At 50.2% G+C, this 18,788-nt stretch overlaps 1 protein-coding gene across 1 annotated transcript in view; it reads left to right on the top strand.

Annotated features, from left to right (window-relative positions):
• RGS6 (regulator of G protein signaling 6) overlaps nt 1-18,788 on the top strand; it is a 558,565-nt gene that overhangs the window by 451,843 nt on the left and 87,934 nt on the right. The window contains exon 3 of the mRNA XM_062181104.1: nt 13,345-13,395. Within this exon, the coding sequence (XP_062037088.1) occupies nt 13,345-13,395 (51 nt within the window). The remainder of the gene's footprint in view (nt 1-13,344; nt 13,396-18,788) is intronic.

Here is an 18,788-nt window from a genome sequence, read left to right as displayed (position 1 = left end):
CTAGTCCCGGTCGGGGCTCCAGATTCTATCCCGGTTGCTCCTCTTCCAGGCCAGCTCTCTGCTGTGGCCCGGGAGTGCAGTGGAGGATGGCCCAAGTGCTTGGGCCCTGCACCCCATGGGAGACCAGGAGAAACATCTGGTTCCTGGCTTTGGATCAGCGTAGTGCGCTGGCCACAGTGCACCAGCTGCAGCGGCCATTGGGGGTGAACCAATGGCAAAGGAAGACCTTTCTCTCTGTCTCTCTCTCTCACTGTCCACTCTGTCAAAAAAAAAAAAAAAAGTGGGATTAAGAAGTAAGTCCGGGTTGGGTACTCAGCCCAGTGGTCAGGACAGCCATGGTGACCTGCACTGAGCCTGCCTCCCTGCCATGCGCCTGGCCCCAGCTCCCTGCCAGTGTGGTGGCTGCAGTGGCTGGTCCCTGCCACGCCCGTGGGAGACCTGGATGGCACGCCGGGCTCTGGCCTGATCCAACCCCAGCCATTGCAGGCATTTAGGGAGTGGACCAGGGGATGGGAGCGCTGCCTCTCAAACAGGTTATTCAGATACGTTGATTTGGGCACAGAAGATCTTGGAATCCATGTGTAGTTTTTTCATAATTCACGTTTTCCACGAACTTTTTGAAGTCGCCTCATAGGCATGAATTTCCAAGCCACACAAACTCGCCTTTTAATTCCATTTTCCATGAACTTTTTGGTAGTGGCTGCCTCGTTCCCTGACCAGGGGATTCTCGGCCGCCTTTCTCCTCTCGAAAATGAGCAACTGGTCTCTAATTCTGAAATCCAAGACATGAGGGGAATAACTGTTGGCAGTTCCTTCCTTCCTGGGTCATGTATCACATGTGAGTTCCACGCCAAGGATCCTGCCCCACCCCAGGAGCCCACACACTGGGGGGCGCTCCTCTGCCATCCACCTGCTCATTCAGCCCCTAGACTTGTTCCAGCCCTGTTTCTCTCCATGTGTAGCTCCTGGACGACCTTTACTTCTACGGCGAATCCAGGCGTGAGGTGGTCGCAGTGATCAGAGACAGGGGGGTCTCCTAAGGTTGCCAGCTTGCTGGGTGTTCCTCGCGTGGCCGGAAACTCTGCCACTACCTCCAGCACTGAGGCTGGTCCCGTGGCCTGCTCTGTCCAGAATTAGAATCCACCAAGGGCTGTGGGCTTGGCTTTGAACAGGTTTTTGTTTGTTTGTTTGTTTGTTTTTGTTTTTTTTTTTTTTTGCAGGACACTTAGTTTTGAGGTGAGAGTTTCCTGAGTGTTTATTACATTTCATGCCCAAACAAAAATGTAGCCAACAAAGAAGTGCAGTATAAGCAGCCAGTAGTCAGGGGCTTGGGGTCAACCCACTGAGGTTGGCCCTTGGCTCTCCGGGAGCAGTGAGCGCCCAGCAGAGGTCAGAACCCTTAGCTCCCCCTCCCCCCACCACCCAGGACTTGCTCAGTGCACACGGAGTGGGTGCTCCTCCCCTCACGGGGCTTCTGTGACTCAGCGGGGTAGAAAAGGGTCCCCAGGGATGGACAGTGTCTGCTTTGCTGCCAGTGACACGAGCAAGTCCGCCTCTATGATGGGTCTCCTGTGGCCGTCTCTGTGATGAGCCTCCCTTGGCCAAGATGGAAGAACACGCCCTCTAGGGCTTCATCTAGCTTCAGCTTCCACCTTCTTGGCTTCCCCACAATCACACACATCTCATCCGCGGTGCGGGTGAGGCTGTGACGTGATGGCCGGGCTCCCAGGCTCTGGGCGGTGTGGCTGTGATCCCTGGGCAGGACCCTGCACTGCTGGGCTGTGAGTGGAGAGGGATATAGCGGGTCTCCAAGTGTTTCAGCTGACTCTTCGGTGATGGGTGCTCTCGTTCTGAGTTCAGCTCCGTGCCCTGATTGGAACGGTGCCTTGGATGTGGGAGTCATTCATGAAGCACTTGTTGGATGAATGAATAAAGAAACTCAACAACATATAAAAACACACTCTTTAAAGTGCTTGATGATACTGCAAGCGTGCATCAAAGGCAGACTCCGAAGAAAGAAGGGCTAGATCTGGACAGGTTCAGAACTTCACCACTGAAGACAGCCGAAGTATAAATGGGAGGAAGACTGGGGAGAGACAATTACGCAGCATAAATGTGGGGTAAAATGTTATATCCTTAGTACTGAATGAGTGCCTGTTAATCAGTATGAAAATATGGGTACCCCAGGGGCAGCATTGTGCAGTGTGTTAAGCCACCGCCTACAATGATCATTGCTTTCCCTGTTTGTCTTCCGGGGTTGTGAGCACCTGGGATGTGAGAGCCACATCCCACGTGGCTTCAGAGCCAGTAGTTAGCATAGTTCTAGGAGGCTGAGAGTTCCCTGGTGACCACGTGGGCGTGAGCCTCCTGACACCCATGATGTCCCCACGTTCGCCCACTCATTCCTCCATCACTCAGTCAAGGACCCTGCTGGGCCCTGGGATGCACCATGGCCTTTGTGACAAGCGACGGTCTCTGATGATCTCTGGGTGGCCTCTGTGGCAGTCTTGGCATTTCCCTGGGCCAAGGGAGAACGTAGCTTCTGAGGGGTGGCTGCTTGTGGCCTGCCTTCAACGGGGGAGTTCTGGAGTCCAGACGCCTTCCAGGAGGACTGGGAGCTACTTCTCTCCAACTCACAGCCCTGTTTGAGATCCCGGACTTCGCAGCTGGGCTCTGGCAGTCCTCGGGGCCATTGCAACGTCTGATTAGCAAGGTTCGGCTAAAATAGGCCTTTCAGAAAATGTTCTGCCCAGAGCACTCTTTGCATCCTTTTTGCATCGATTGCCACTATACTTTTAGAGTTTTCTGTGCCAGCTTCTTAGGTTTATTTCCTTAAGATGTGTTCAGAGTGTTGCCAGCCCTATTTTGGGAAGAGTGCTTTTCTGCTACCCTAAATGTAGGAACCCCTCTGTTTCCCTCCAAAGCAATTTGCATCTTCTCCTTCCCTCCTTAGGAAGAAAACCCCATTTTTTTTCCTGAGCCCACCGTTCCCCAAATCGAAGGCTTCTCCTGCAGCTAGGTGTGGTCGGGAGACTAAGTTCTAGGTGAACAGGCGCGTCTTCAGTTTCCTGTTGGTGCAGTACCGACAACCACACGCTAAGTGGCTTAAGCAGTGCACGTATATCCTACATTGCCAGAGGTCGCAGGTCGGGATTGGGCCCCCCGGGGCTAAAATCAGGACATTGGCAGAGCAGCGTCCTTTTGAGGCATCCAGGGGAGAATTTGTTCTCTTGACTTTCCCAGCTTCTGGAAGTCACCTGCCCTCCTTGTCTTGTGGCCGTTTCCTGTTTTCACAGCCAGTGGCCCTCAAGCGTTTGCTCTCCTTCTTTGTGTCTGTCTACCATCTGTCTACCATCTATCATCTGACATCTGTCCATCATCTGTCATCTGTCATGTCAGTCCATCCACTCTGTCCGCTCTCTGCTTCTGTCGTCACTTCCGTTCTCTCCGCCCCTCTTCCCTCTCTCATAAGCACCTGTGATTGCCATGAGCCCACCTGGATGATCCCCCCTCCTGAGGCCCTTACCTTAATCTCACCTGCAGGCTCTTTTTCACTGTGTAAAAGTAACCTATTCAGAGTTCCAGGGACCGGGTCATGAACGTGTTTGAGGAGCCATTATTCTGCCTATCACCATGTGCAAGTAGAGTGTGGGACTTTCAGGAAATGTAACTTAATGGAAAATGCCTCAGCCAGGAGGAGTACTCTTTCCTGCCTTTCTCCTCCTCCTCTCCTGGAGCTGCAATGAGATGACTGGTGCCTTAGCAGCCGTTTTGGACATGAGGTAACCTTGGCGATGGGAGTCAGGTGCTGGAGTTGTGGAAGAGAAGCAGTCATTCCTAGATTCTGGGTAATCCTATGGAAACACCTCTGGGATTTTGCTGTCATGTGTGCATTTTTGTCTTGTTTAAGCCACTGTTTTTTCCTTTTTTTCGGGTATGTGCTGCCAATCCCAACGTGTTCTTACATAACTTTTCTTTATAAACTGCAAGTGTGGGTTTCAACCCACTGCCCTACCTGGGGAACAGACAGGTGGTCAGCCTGGGAATGTTCTCTCGACCGCTGCTAAGAACATGTCTAGGGAAAGTGGACAGTGTTTTTATTGTGAATTAATCCATCATCAACCTATGGTTCTGCCGTGGGCTGAGCTGTGCCGCCCGAACCACAGTCAGGGCTTTCGACTTTGTTTCAGGGCTTTGGACGAGTTCTGCCACAATACGCCCAGGAGAGTTACGGACAGCAAGTTCTAGTTCTCATTAACTTAAAACCGGGCTATGTGTCGGCTCCTCTTCTTGAGCCTACGTGTAAACAGTCTGCAGCGGCCAATAGCAAGATGGCTTTCCACGCTGCAGGTGCAACCCTGTGTCGCTGTCCAGATTCTCCAGCGGCCCCAGGAATTTGCAGACCTAGCAAAGAACAATCTGGAAGGAAGTGCAGTGTGGTGGCACGGGACACCAACATGCCAGCCCTCGGTTCTGGCCAGCATTCTGCAGTGTTTGCATCAGCTCTCACGGTGTGGCCCAAGGAGGGCTGTGGCCTGGGGCGCTGATGGGGCCTCCCGTTGTGGGAACGGGGCGGTAGGTGCCGTGGACTTTGATTTTTGCTTTGTTCTGCTGTGCTATCGCTGGGGTCAGGAGCTGAGCGCCATCGTCACTTCGGCAGCGCTGGCTCCCTCGTGCTTCTCCCCAGTCACTAGCTCGATGCTGCTGTGTTCTCTGGGTTCATTCTAGCGATTGCTGCAATGCCTCACCACTCCGATTCTAACCCGCTTTGGAGGGAACCAACACTCAGAGGCCAGGGTGCTGGTGAGGAAGTGGGGCTAGGAAGATTAAACTTGGGCCGAGTTCGTGCATTTCCTCGACCCTTTTCCCACTTGGGAATGTTCCAGGGACAAAAGCCAGCACCTCTTGGCCTGGAGTTGATGGGCGTGAGGGGAGGATGGTGCCTGGGAAGAAGCATGCTTCTGGTGGTGTTCGGCCCCCACGGCTTCTAACACGGTGGGATCTGGGCCTGAAGTCCCTTGGCTCAGCAATAGACTCCCATGGATTCACCACCGGCTCTCAACAGCAGGAGATCGGGGGCAGGAGAGGGAGGTCGTGGTATTTATGCCCCCGTGGACCTGAGTCTGATACCACCCAGTTAGTTTCTTTTCCGGGAGGCCGTAGCGTCTGTCTTCGCCTCCCACAAAGACCAGCCCTGCCTCCTCTTGCTACCCCTCGGGACCTGACGTGGGAACCGACTGTAGCCAGTGCTCTGACGTGGGCTGCTCAGCTCACTGGTCATGCTCACCTCCATCCCTGGCCATGTCCAGGAGCCCTGCTCGCACCCACGCGATGCTGCTCTGTGCAGTGAGTGTGCCTGGTTGTGGCGACAGTGCTTGGGCTGTCTTGGTTTTCTCTTTCCAGCTGATATTCCAGCTCTCTTCCCCCCAGCTCCATCACCCCTCTTCACTGCAGAGACCCAAAACCACGCAGAAGCTTGAAAGAGAAAATGTGCCTGGGAATGAACGCGGCTTGCTCGGGGAATTGTTCTCCCCTGTCCCTGGGCCGTGCTCCAACTCCTTCTCCCTCTGTAACTGTGACGGGCAGGTGGGCAGGTGATGTCATTCCCAGAAAATGAAGCAGATGACATGAAGGTTTGACCTGTGCCACTGATTCCCTGGATTTAAGCATAGAAAACCAGTTCTCACCTCAAACTTTGTGCTTAGCTTGAGCTGCATTTTATCACTTTTAGGATTTTATTGGTGGGGACCTATCACCAAGGCAATTAGAAATGAGGACGGGAGTGACTGTGAGTGTTGCACGCATGTGTGAGTTGGGGGGGTATGGATGAGTGGATGGGAAGGGTAGTGTGTGCATGTGTCAGCCGGATATGTGTCAAGGCTGCATGTTACATGTATGTGTAAGTGGTGTGTGTGCATGTGTGTGTGTGTGATCCATGCATGTGTGAGGATGTGGATGAATATATGGAAATGTGCATGTGTGGGTTGAGTGTGTGTCAACTCTGCATGTGTGGGTGTGACGGTGTATGTGTGAACGCACGTGCGCCAGGTGTGTGTTGCATCTGTGCCTGTGTGGAGGTGTGTCTCAGTGAGTGTGAACGTGGGTGCAGCTGCAGCATCTGTGTTAATAAGATACGCAGTCGGTATGCACAGACGTTGAGCAGTCGGGTGGAGCTGGCAGGGCGCCTGGTCTGTCACAGGGCTGAGGGGAGGCTTTTGAGAGCCTGAGCGAGTGAAGAGGAGCCAGGCCCTGCAGGTCAGAGACTTCCCGCCCTCCCTCCATGTTCCTTGCTTGCCCAGCATGGGCGTGTTGCTCTCTGAGAAGCTTCCTGTAGGAGCCAGAAGGTGGGTGGGGGTCTCACCTGCAGACTCAGCCAGCTGCCCTTGGTCAGCACTTGTCTCGCAAGGCCACTAGATCCGGTTCCTTTTCCCAAATGCCTGAAACAGAAATGGAGTTGGAAACTGTAGAAGGAAAGAGTGGCTTAGCCACCACCAGCTTCCATGGTGGACAGGACCCTGGCTGCTGCTTGTAAGTAAATGGTTAATAGCCGCATATACCTTATTGGAGAGGCACAGACAGACAGAGCTCACATCCACTCGGTGCACAGTGCCCATCACTGCCGCCTCCCAGGCAGGAAGCTGGAGTCAGACGCAGAGCTGGGGCTTGAGGCCAGGCTCTGTCTCTGATACGGAAGTGGTAACTGACTGTGCCAGATACTTCTTCAGCCCTGTCTTTTTTTTTTTTTTTTTTTTTTTTTTTTTTTTGACAGGCAGAGTGGACAGAGAGAGAGAGAGAGAAAGGTCTTCTTTGCCGTTGGTTCACCCTCCAATGGCTGCCGCGGCCGGCACACTGAGCTGATACGAAGTCAGGAGCCAGGTGCTTCTCCTGGTCTCCCATGTGAGTGCAGGGCCCAAGCACTTGGGCCATCCTCCACTGCACTCCCGGGCCACAGCAGAGAGCTGGCCTGGAAGAGGAGCAACCGGGACAGAACCCGGCGCCCCGACCGGGACTAGAACCCAGTGTGCCGGCACCGCAGGCAGAGGATTAGCCTAGTGAGCCGTGGCGCCGGCCTCAGCCCTGTCTTCTTAATGGATGACTGTGCCCCAAGTGCCATCCTGAGAGCCTTCCGTGGCCCCAGTCCCTGCCAGCCCCTAGCAGGGCCAGCACACACACAACTGGGCCAGCTCCAGTCACTCCTGCCACCGCTTCTGTCTCATGGTCATAAATGCCTCCCTGTCCTCAGACTGCCCGGCTCTCTGTCCCCAGTGCAGGGTGGTCCTCAGCGAGGAGCAAGGGCGGGGCCCGCAGTGACCGCCAGCCTCCATTTCCCTGCAGCCACGTAGCCGTCCCCAGCCTTCCCTGTAATAAGCTGGTCCTGGAGCTCAATGCTGCACGCTCCCGGCGGCCTGGACACTTTTGATTGACAAAACTCATCTCGCCTCGGCCCGCGTCTGCTGCCGCCTCATCCCCTTGCAGATCATGTGTGCGGCTGCTGACAATCAGACAGAAGTCTGGGGCTTGGGACACGCGAGGGTTATGAGGTGATGAATCAATCGTGGGGGCTGGGGGGAGATAACGCACCCGAGGAGCCCATCTCAGCCCCCCACAGCCTCCTGAGTGATTGATGAGTCGGTAATAACCTCTCCCGGTCCCCTGCCCCCTATTATTTTGCATAATGCACAAGGAAGCTTTAAATTCCAGAGAAGGGGGGAGTGCAGAGACAGAGCAGGGACTGGGGGGCTGGGGGACAGCCTGCCTCGGAGGTCCCCGCGGCTTGTTGTCTTCCTGCTGCGCGGGCTGTGAGTGGCCACGCGCTCCAGGAGACCGGTGGGGCCGTGCGCATGGCTGGGGAGAAGGACCAAGCATGCGGCAACCTGGAGGCCTGGGCCTGGCGGATCCCACATCCACTCGGTGTGTCTGCCTCTCCTGTCTTCAATCTGCTCAGAACCGAGTGAGCAGCACTCGAAGGCCGCTTCTTCCGGAGAAGAATCAGGGCTGCACCAGAGCTGGCTGCCCTGACGTCAGGAAGCAGATGCCGGGGTGGGGGGACAGAGGCCCTGTGGTTCAGCTGGAGGCTGAGAGCTTCCTTTTCCTTCCCGTCTGCTTGCAGGTGGCAGCCTGCGCTTTGGGTTGCTGCTGGTGGTGTTAAAGTATTAACCGGCTGAGGTTTCTTTTATGCAAAATCAGTGTTTTTGATAGAAAGCAGGGTCAGTGGATGAAGAAACGTGAACCTGTCATTCAAAGCACTGTTTTGTAACCTATCACAGACCTAGCACTGATTTGTTAGGAAAAAAAAAGTGAAGTGTAATAAACATATAGGCTTGGGTGCATATATCCTATACAATGTGTATGTGAGCGCAGCCATCAACGGGTAAGTGTTTATTATACCCCACGTTGGTGCCAGGTGTTTGCTGCTGGCCAAGGGTAGATGGAAGAGTGTGTCAAGGTCCCCACTCCGTCCTATCTATAGTCCAGGGGTGTCCTGGTGAGGAACCATATCCTCCCCCAAACCCATGGGTTGCAATTCTACACCCCAAAACTTAAGCAAGAGGTCTTATTTGGAACCCCAATTCATGCAGGTGTAATTAGTTGTAGAAGCTACGGTGGGCGTCAGTCCAGAGGGGTGTGGGCACACAGACACGCACACAGGGAGGACACTATTTAGTGATGAAAGCCGAGACCAGAGTGAGCTTCTGCAAGCCCAGGACACTGCAAGCTGCCACCAGATCCCTGCCAGTGGATCCCTGGAGGCCAGGGGAGGGGCCAGAGGAGGGGTGGGGCCAGAAAGGGGAGGGGCATAGAGCAGATTCTCCAAAGGCCTCCTCTTGGACTTCCAGGCAATAAATTCCTGCCATTTAAGCCAAGCAGTTGGTGGTTCCTTGCTACAGCAGCCCTAACAGGCTAGTACAGAGGAGAGGTAGAGAGGAAGTAGTCACATGTTGCTGTCGAATTCCAAGCTGAGAGAAATGTCCCGGAGCCAGAGGACCCTGGCCGAGTCTGGAGAGCCGGGCTGGCCCTCCCGAGGAAGTGAGGGCTGATGGAGGCTCAGGAGTCAGCTGGGGGGCGGGAGAGGCGGGAACAGCAGAGGCTAAGGCCCTTCGGGAGGAAGGAACCTGGTGGGAATGGAGAGAAGTCCATGTGGCAGAAGAGGACGGGACGGGGGATGATGTGGGGGTGGCCCCGGACCTGAGCTCCCCCAAACCCAGCACAACGCTGACTGCACGACATTCACCTAGACTACCGAGGGTGCCCATCTTGCTTTCTGCCCTCACTGCCTGGACAGGTAGGCCCGCTGTAACTGCCTCTTCTGTTTCCTGTCCCGCCCACTTAGCTGTCCATCAGCCGATCCTGTCCTAAAGGCGGCAGGAGACATGTTGAGATTGTCTAAAGCAGGTAAATGGGATTCCGAGTGGCTGTGCCCCAGTCCTGCTGATGACGTGGCTAGACCACTGGTCACTGACGTGTGTTACCGCCTATGCACCTGCTGCAGCCCGCACCCCCACGGTTCCTGTGAGGTGCAGAGCAATGGCTGCTGACAGGCCATTGTTTTGTGAAGAGGGTCTTGTCTGAGCCCTAAGTAGGGGCTTTTCCCCTGGTTGCCATGTGAGGGATATGGAGCTGCGGTGGGTGGTGATAGAGGGACCTGCCCAGGGTCCCTCACTGTCACTTACATCCTGTTCACCGCGCTCAGCCTGTCTGGGCCCCACTGCTTCCCAACAAATGCTAAATTTGTCACACTTTTCAAATGTTGCTCCTCAAAGATGCCACGGGACTGGTTGCTGCGTGATTGCTTCCGTCTGCGTTGCCTCTCTTAGCGCCAGGTGCTCGCTGTGCACAGCCTGCAAAGCCAGGCAGAACGTGCCCTGCCCCGTGAAGCTTCTGTCAGACTGCAACATTTGTAATTTTTCTTATTTTAAAATAAGGCATCAGATGGTCTCAAAGCATGAAGATCGCCCTACTGAGAATATCCTTCCACTCACCTGCAAAATGGAAGTCTTCTGCTTACATCAGAGGAGCATTCCCAAGCTAGACTTAGAACTCCGGAGGAGGGCCTTCAGCTCTGTGTCCTGGAGCTCCAGCTCAGACCCGTGGGGGTCGTGCAGGCACATTAGCAGGGAGCTGGATGGGAAGTGGAGCAGCCAGGAACTGAACTTTACCCGCTGTGCCACAGCACTGGCCCCTAAACTTATCTTTCCATTCCATTTTCCACAAATGTTTTGAAGTCCCCTGGTATATACCTGCAGTCCTTTTAGAAGCCTATCACGTGACTGCAGTAACAGTTACCTTACTAAATACACCAACAACAGACACATGCAGTAGACGGTCTTCTGAGTGTCCTATGATGCGTTTTATGGACACCCTGGAAAATCCGCCTCAGAAGGAAACTGTCCAGCCGAGCATTTGGGGAGCTCTGGGAGTGCAGGTGGGCTGTCCTGCCCCTGCTGTGATGGGCTCCCAGCGGCCTTAAGCCCCAGCAAGGCCACTGGACTGGGCAATGGCATCCTGAGTGCAATCGTGGCGTCGTTCATTTTAGATGGAACAGGAGAGAGTATCTCCCTCGAATTCTCTTTAGAGCAATAGGGAAAGAGTGATGGGGCGAGGGCCAGGGATGTTGGCAGGATAGAAGGGAAGAAAAAAGGAAAAATGTCTGATCCTGCAGTCTCTCTATTGCAGGTCTCTGAGAGGACATGTGTTATGACAGCGGTCCCTGCCTTCCTTGCTCCTGGGGCTGCCCACTCCTGGATTGGTCCAAGGAGGCCTGAAGTACCCCAACCCCAAGACAGGGACAATGGCCAGCTGTCCCTAAGTAGCTGTGTTTGCAGAAGGTCCCCAGCAGTGGCCAGAGCAGGTCCAGGACTACAGGGGGCTGTGTGCCACTGCTGCAGTGTGAGCACCGGGAACAGCCAGGGACAGTCACACCAGTCCCCACGTGAGACAGTGGCTGTCTGGTGGCTGTGCCCAGGCCAGGCTGGGGAGGGGTGGGGGTCTTGGTGACTTTCCCTCCTTTACACAGAGGGGCTTCCGTGTGATCTTTGGCTCTGTGAATGCAAACGGGGGCCTGGAGGACCAGGCAGACAATACGGCCGGAGCCTGAGACCATGAAGCCCACTGGGCTGGAAACCCAGACAACGGGGCTGGGGCAGGCGAGGGGGGAGCGGATATGATAGCCAGGAAGGAGTTCCAATGTGAATGAATACTAATTAGTGACATGGATATTAATGATGACAGTAATTAACAGGGGAAAGGAAGGGCTGTCATTGTCCCAGGGTGAGTAATCAATCTTGGCAGGTGATAAATAATGGTTTAGCAAGCTCAGCAGAAAGATAATCCGCTGGCCCCGGGGAGCACCGAGCTGGGCTGGAATGCTCGCAGTTTCTAGGCAACCCGCGCGAAGGAACTATTTTTCTTTTGGGGAAAAAACAGGTTAAAGGAGCCTCTCCCCCACCCCCACCTCGGGATTACAGTTCTTGTTTGATTGCTGCTTTGTTCTTCGTTTCCTAGGACAAATGTTGAACTTGTGTAATTGGGAGGAAATGGGCATGCTCACTCACACACTCACACACACTCACACACACACACACACGTACTCACACTCCATGAATATGAATACAGTGGTTTTGATCCAAGAGCAGGCGTGGGGGGAAGCTGCGCAGTCTTGCTTTCCAGGTTGAAATGTGGGGAAATGGAGTTGTCAGTGGTGAGGGCAGTGGGCTGGGGCTCGGGGAGTCCGCAGATCCATAGAGAAACAGAGAGCGTGACCCTGGCCCGCACCAGCCCCGCTTCTGAGAAATGTCCTTTCTGGGAATAGGGCTTTGCTCATTAACCCTCTGCTGGCTCTCCAGTCCTCGCCCTGGGGACCTGGCCCAGGATAGCTCCTGGCTGGCCCTGTCCCTCAGCCGGGAGCCTCAGACCCAGGAGGGGACACAGATGTCTAGAAATGGCTCCCTCCAGAGCCTATCACCCAACAGCCATTCCACGCTGAGGTAACAGATCCTTCTTGGATGGTCTGCCCTGGCTTAAGGCAAGATCATTGAGGGGGTCAGAGCAAATTGGCCACAGTCCAGAATCTATCAGAAAACCGGCCTCCTTTTCTCGTGTGTGAGCTGTGCTGATTCCATGGGCCACGTTTCCAATAGGAAGCCAACAGAGGCCAAGGGAGCACGCTGGGAGGATTGTGACCATAGTCACGTCACATAGGGAGTCCCTGAGGGGCCCAGCCCCACTCCACCTGCTTTGAGGATGTGGAAGGTACAACGGGAGAGCACGTGCAGGTATCCAAAGATCTCCCTCGCAGGGAAGTTAGACCTGGGTTGATTTGCCTGTCGTCAGAGGGCAAAACCAAGGCCCAAAAGGAGGAAGTCAGAGGGGGAACAAGTGCGTGTTGGGAGAAATGAAAGGCACCTGAACTGAGACAGCTGGTGGGGACTTTGTGCATCCCAAGGTGCGAGGGTTTCTCTGGACACAGCTCACAGGCACCTGCACAGGGCTCCGGTGTGGACTAGGGTTAGCATAAAGAAGCTTTTATAAGCGCTTTCTGAGTCTTCAGATTATATAAATCAGGAGGTAATTGACACTAGATCCCAAAACAGGTAAGCCCCAGATTTTGGGAGCACGGCACAATGCAATGTCTCTCTCAGTCCTGAGTCAGAGTCCTGAACAGGCACTAATTTTCATGGTTAGAGCTATGACTCCTCCCACCTCCTCTGGGTTCCTGGAGTCTAGTCCAGCAGTGACTGGGGGTGTGAGGCGGTGGGGGGGCACATGGGACATTTCGTGAGCTCTGGAAGTGGCACATGGCATTTCTCAGTCCACACTGCAGGGGACTCCAGGGAGGGTTTAGCTGTGGCCCACTGGGATGGGGAGAAAGGTTCAGGGAAACACAGAGAAGTTCAGCCGTGGACCCAGGGCCACGTTCATTCCGCACAGGCCAGGCCAGAAGACAGGAGAGAGTTTCCCAGGAACCTGTGCAGTCGCCTGCCAGGGTCAGTCCTTGTCGGGAAGGGAGGGGAGGGGATGAGACCTCCTTCTTCGGGAAGTGTGCTGGGGACCAGGCCACGATCAAACTTCTCCCAGCCAAGCCCTTGAAATCTCTGTTCTCGGGAAATCCCTTCAAAGTGCTCGTTACCGATGTGGGTGTCAGATCCACCTGCGCCGTGGGAAGTGAGCAGGTTTGGGGAAAGGTTGGAATCATGGCTATGAAAGCTCTGGGGTGGGGAGGCTCGGTGAGGATGGAAGCGTCAGTGTGGCCAACTGCCTGGCTGTGTCCTGGACACTAAATGTGGTTTCCTGCCACCGGATTAAACCTCTGTGAGGGCTTCCGCTGAAACTGCTTTCTCGTTCCAGGTTCGGACATTGTGCAGTGGCTTATGAAGAACCTTTCCATTGAAGACCCAGGTACTTGACCCTTGACCCCCACTGACCCCCAGCTTGATCAGGACAGGAATCCCATGACCAAATTCCAAACTGGATTTCCTGCTGTCCTGAGAACTGGGCTTATCATTGCGAATCCCAAGATGTGGAGTCACTCTATTTACAAATAAAATTAATTTCTTTTCCCCCACTGAATCTCTCTCTTCAAATTTAAACCGCCCTTTGAGGAAATGAGCAACTATTTAGAATGCCAAAGAGGCCCATACACCCCCGTGTGAAATGAGATGAGTTCCTGGTAGCTGTGGCAATTAAAGATAAGTTGTGGCACTATCATCGAAAAGCCGTGGAGAGCCAGCTCGCACAATTAGATTGCCTGATCCACAATTAAGATGTTTAATTATTTGCTAAGACTCCGTCTGCTTCCTGCTTTTGCAAAAAGTGAAGGAATGACTTTTCCCCGACTTTAATTGTGCATTTCAATTAGGACAAACCTTAGCAGAAAAACAGCAACATACGCTGGCCAGTAACACAGGCTCTGAACCCGTCCTCCCACCTGAAAATAAGCAGTAAAATTTATTCGCAGTGTAATTAGGAAATGGGGGAGGGTGTCCAGAAAAATGAAAATTCTAGATGCGTCAATCTTATTACCCATGAGCCATTGATAGACACTTCTCTGGATGTATTGTCCACTCCACTGTCTCACGTATCGAAGGACTCCTGATTCCTGATGACATTTCTAAAGACCCACTAATGTAGTCTGCTGTTCTTGATGGGAACATTGAGGTAATTAGATGTATTTGCTCCAAATTAAATGGCCCCCCACTGTTCGGCTTTTGGAGGATTTTTCCATGCAGTGCCTGCTCCTCTGCGCGCCTGCCCTTCAGCTTGTAGCTCCTTTCCGGGACCAGTGTGTCAGCCTGGCGGCGACTATAGTTTAGCCTGACACTCCTAACCTGCTGCTGACTGTGAATCAATGCCATTTACATACAATTCAATTAAGCAGAGTCGCTGGAAATCTGAGTGCCAGAAAACCAGGTCATTCGTGGAAGTGACCGTCACCTTATCTCTGCCTTGATTAAGAGCCTCTCACATCAGGGTGCACTTCTTAATTGTAGTCAAGTCTTAAGTCACAGGGAAAGAAAATACAAATGCTAACCCTTTCAAGGGACAGGACCCGGATCAACTACCTGCTGTGCAGTCTGGACTTCTGATCATGAACTTATTTTTGTTTTCAGTTTTTTTTGTTTGTTTTTATTTTGGGGTTTTGTTTTTATTTTTTGTTTTTCTTTTTGTGATCATGCACTTATAAAACCTGGACTGGACAAGCAGCTTCCAGTTTGGTTACATTGATGTGAAGTCAACATTTCCTTGGATTATGAGGCCAACCTAAGCCACACTTTTCCTCCTGGTGATTTTTTCCTGAGAACCCCAGTTTCTTTTCCCTTCTAAAATAATCATCATACTTCTGACACTATTTATCATCTTCATTATCATCACTACAAGGATATTTCAGAAAGTTCCTGGGAAACTGAATTAAAAGATACACTTATTGTAGTACAAAAATTTCTGAAATTCGTGTATAGTCTTGTCATAATACACATTTTTCACCAACTTTTTTTTTTAAGATCTATTCTATTTTATTTATTTGAAAGACTGAGTTACAGAAAGAGGTCGAGACAGAGAGAGGGAACAAAGTCTTCCATCCTTTGGTTCACTCCCCCAAATGACCACAATGAACTGGGTCAATCGAAAGTCAGGAGCTTCTTCTGGGTCTCCCACGCAGGTGCAGGGGCCCAAGCACTTGGGCCATCTTCCACTGCTTTCCCAGGCCATAGCAGAGAGCTGGATGTGAAGTGGAGCAACTGGGACTTGAACCAGCACCTAAATGGGATGCTGGCACTGCAGGCCAGAGCTTTAACCCACTGCACCACTGTGCTGGCCCCTTCACCAACTTTTTGAAAACCCTTGTTATATGCATGGATTTAAGAATGTTTCATGCTAAAAAAATTTAAATTTTTTAATAATTTTTTGGGAGGCAGATTGACAGAGCTCCCACCCACTGGTTCACTGCCCAAATACCACGACACCCAGGACTTGGCCACGCTGAACCTCATCTAGGTCTCCCGTGTGAGTGGCATGGAGCTAGCTATATCAGCCATCAATTGTTGCCTCCTAGGGACTGCATTAACAGGAAGCTGGAGCCACAGCTGGATATCAAACCTAAGCACACCAATACAGTAGCATCTTAAGGCCTAGGCCAAATGCCTTCTCCAAACTAACCTTTTTTTAAGAAAAGCCCACTTATTTGTATTTATTTGAAAGGCAATATTGTAGAGAGAGAATAGACAGAGAAAGAGTATTATCTTCCATCTGCTGGTTCACCTCCAAAATGCCCACAAATAGCCAGATTTGGGCCAGTTTGAAGCCAAGAACAAGGAACTCTACCCAGGTCTCCCACTTAGGTGTTAGGAGCCCAAGTACTTGGACCATCATCTGCTGTCTCCAAGATGCACTGTTTGCAGAAAACTGGATCAGAAGCAGAGGTGGGACTTGAACCCAGGCACTCTGCTATGGGATGAAGCTTAACCCACTGTGCCACAATATCCACCCCCAGACTCATCTTTGTTTTTCTCTCAAAGAAACTTTTTATTTAATGAGTACAGATTTCTTAAGTACAACTTTAGGAATATAGTGATTCATCCCACCCTACCCACCCTCCCACCCCCACTCCTACCCTATCTCCTCCTCCCTCTCCCATTCCCAGTCCCATTCTCCATTAAGATATATTTTCAATTAAATTTATACACAGAAGACCAACTTTATACTAAGTAAAGATTTCAACAATTTGCACACACACAAACAACTGTTTGAAAACAAGTTTTACAGTTAATTCTCACAAAACAACTCATTGAGAACAGAAGTCCTACATGGAGAGTAAGTGCACAGTGACTCTGTTATTAATTTAACATTTAACCCTCTTAAGTATGATGTCATTGATCACCCAAGGCTCTTGGCATGAATTGCCAAGGTTATGGAAGCCTTTTGAATCCACATACTTCGTCAGTATTTAGACAAGGCCATAAGCAAAGTGGAAGTTCTCCCCTCCCTTAAAAGAAAAGTGCATCCTTCTTTGACGGCCACTTCTTTCTGCTGGGGTCTCTCTCTCACAGAGATCCTTCAGTAGGATTTTTTTACCACAATGTCTTGGCTTTCCATGCCTGAAATGCTCTGACGGGCTTTTCAGCCAGACCAGTATGCCTTAAGGGCTGATTCTGAGATCAGAATGCTATTTAAAGCAATTGTCATTCTATGAGTCTGCTGTGTGAAATGCTCCCCATCTTGGAACATTCTCTCCTTTTTAATTCTATTATTATTACCAGACACTTATCTTATTTATATGATCCCTTTAACACTTAATCCTATCTATATGATCACCTTAACACTTAATATGGTCAATATAAACTTAAAATGGTATTTTTACCACCTAGTTTAATGGGACTTGGGGTCTCATGGCAAGTTTTTAAACTGTACCCTTAGATGTAAGTTTGTAGGAATGTATGCAGAACTATGCAGCTTTACAGATACAAACTTCCTCCTCCCTCTTTTATCCCCATTCTTATTTTTTACTTAGATCTATTTTAAATTGACTCTATACATGTATGATTAACTCTAGGTTAAGTAAAGAGTTCAACAAATAGTATGAAGAAAAAAAAATATTCCTCGACAGTCAAGACAAGGACTGTTCAAGTCATTGCTTCTCAAAGTGTCAATTTCAGTTCTACAGATTTACTTTTAGGTGCTCTATTAGTTCTCATAGATCAGGGAGAACATGTGGTATTTGTCCCTTTAGGACTGGCTTATTTAAGTATGATGTTTTCCAGATTCATCCATTTTGTTGCAAATGACAGGATTTCATTTTTTTTACTGCTGTGTAGTATTTCATAGAGTACATATCCCATAATATCCCATAATTTCTTTATCCAGTCTTCTGTTGAGCATTTAGGTTGATTCCATGTCTTAGCTATTGTGAATTGAGTTGCAATAAACATGGGGGAGCAGATAACTCTTTTATTTAATAATTTCATTTCTCTTGGGTAAATTTCCAGGAGTGGGATGACTGGGTCATATGGTAGGACTATATTCAAATTTCTAAAGTATCTTCATACTGTCTTCTGTAGTGATTTTACCAGTTTACATTCCCACCAGCAGTGGATTAGGATACATTTTTGCTGTTGTGCAGTTTCTTGATCTCTTTATATACTCTGGTTATTAATCCTTTATCAGTTGCATACTTTGAAAATAATTTATCCCATTCTGTCAGTTGCATCTTCACTTTCCTGAATGTTTCTTTTACAGTACAGAAATTTCTCAATTTGATGGAATCCCATTTGTTAATTTTGGCTTTGATTGTCTGTGCCTCTGGGATCTTTCCAAGAACTCTTTGCCTGTGCCAATAACTTGCAGGGTTTCCCCAATCTCTAATAATTTGATGGTATCAGATTTTAGATTTAGGTCTTTAATCCGTTTTGAATGGATTTTTGTGTAAGGTGTAAGGTAGGGGTCTTGCTTCATACTTCTGCATGTGGAAATCCAGTTTTCCCAGCACCATTTGTTGAATAGACTGTCCTTGCTCCAGGAATTGGTTTCAGCTCCGTAAGCAAATATAAGTTGGTTATAGGTGCTTAGATTGACTTCTGGCATTTCTATTCTGTTCCATTGGTCTGTCCATCTGGTTTTGGACTAGTACCAGGCTGTTTTGATTATAACTGCCTTGTAGTATGTCTTGAAACCTGGTATTGTGATGACTCCAACTTTGTTTTTATTGTATAACGTTCCTTTAGCCATTCGAGGTTTCCTGTGTTTCCATATGAATTTCAGCATCATTTTTTTATATCTGAGAAGAATCTCTTTGGTATTTTTATTGGTATCGTATTGAATCTGTAAATTGCTTTCAAAAGAATGGACATTTTGATGATATTGATTCTACCAATCCATGAACATGGAGATTTTTCCATATTTTGTATCTTCTTCTGTTTCTTTCTTTGATATTTTATAATTCTGATCATAGAGATCTTTGACATCCTTGGTTAAGTTTATTCCAAGGTATTTGATTTTTTTGGTAGCTATTGTGAATGTGATTGATTTTAGAAATTCGCAGGTGTTGCATTGTCTGTGTATACAAAGGCTGTTGATTTTTGTGTATTGACTTTTTATCCTGCTACTTTATCATACTCTTTTATGAGTTCCAATAGTCTCTTGGTTGATTCTTTTAGATCCCCTATATGTAGAATCATGTCATTTGCAAATAGGGATAGTTTGATTTCCTCTTTCCCAATTGTATCCCTTTGATTTCTTTTTCTTGCTTAATGGCTCTGGCTTAAACTTCCAGGACTATATTGAATAGCAATTGTGAGAGT

This window comes from Lepus europaeus, chromosome 22, assembly GCF_033115175.1.
Source record: "Lepus europaeus isolate LE1 chromosome 22, mLepTim1.pri, whole genome shotgun sequence".
NCBI classification, from domain to species: domain Eukaryota; kingdom Metazoa; phylum Chordata; class Mammalia; order Lagomorpha; family Leporidae; genus Lepus; species Lepus europaeus.
Note: the sequence above shows the minus strand (reverse complement) of the source record. Positions and strands in the feature narration are given on the sequence as shown.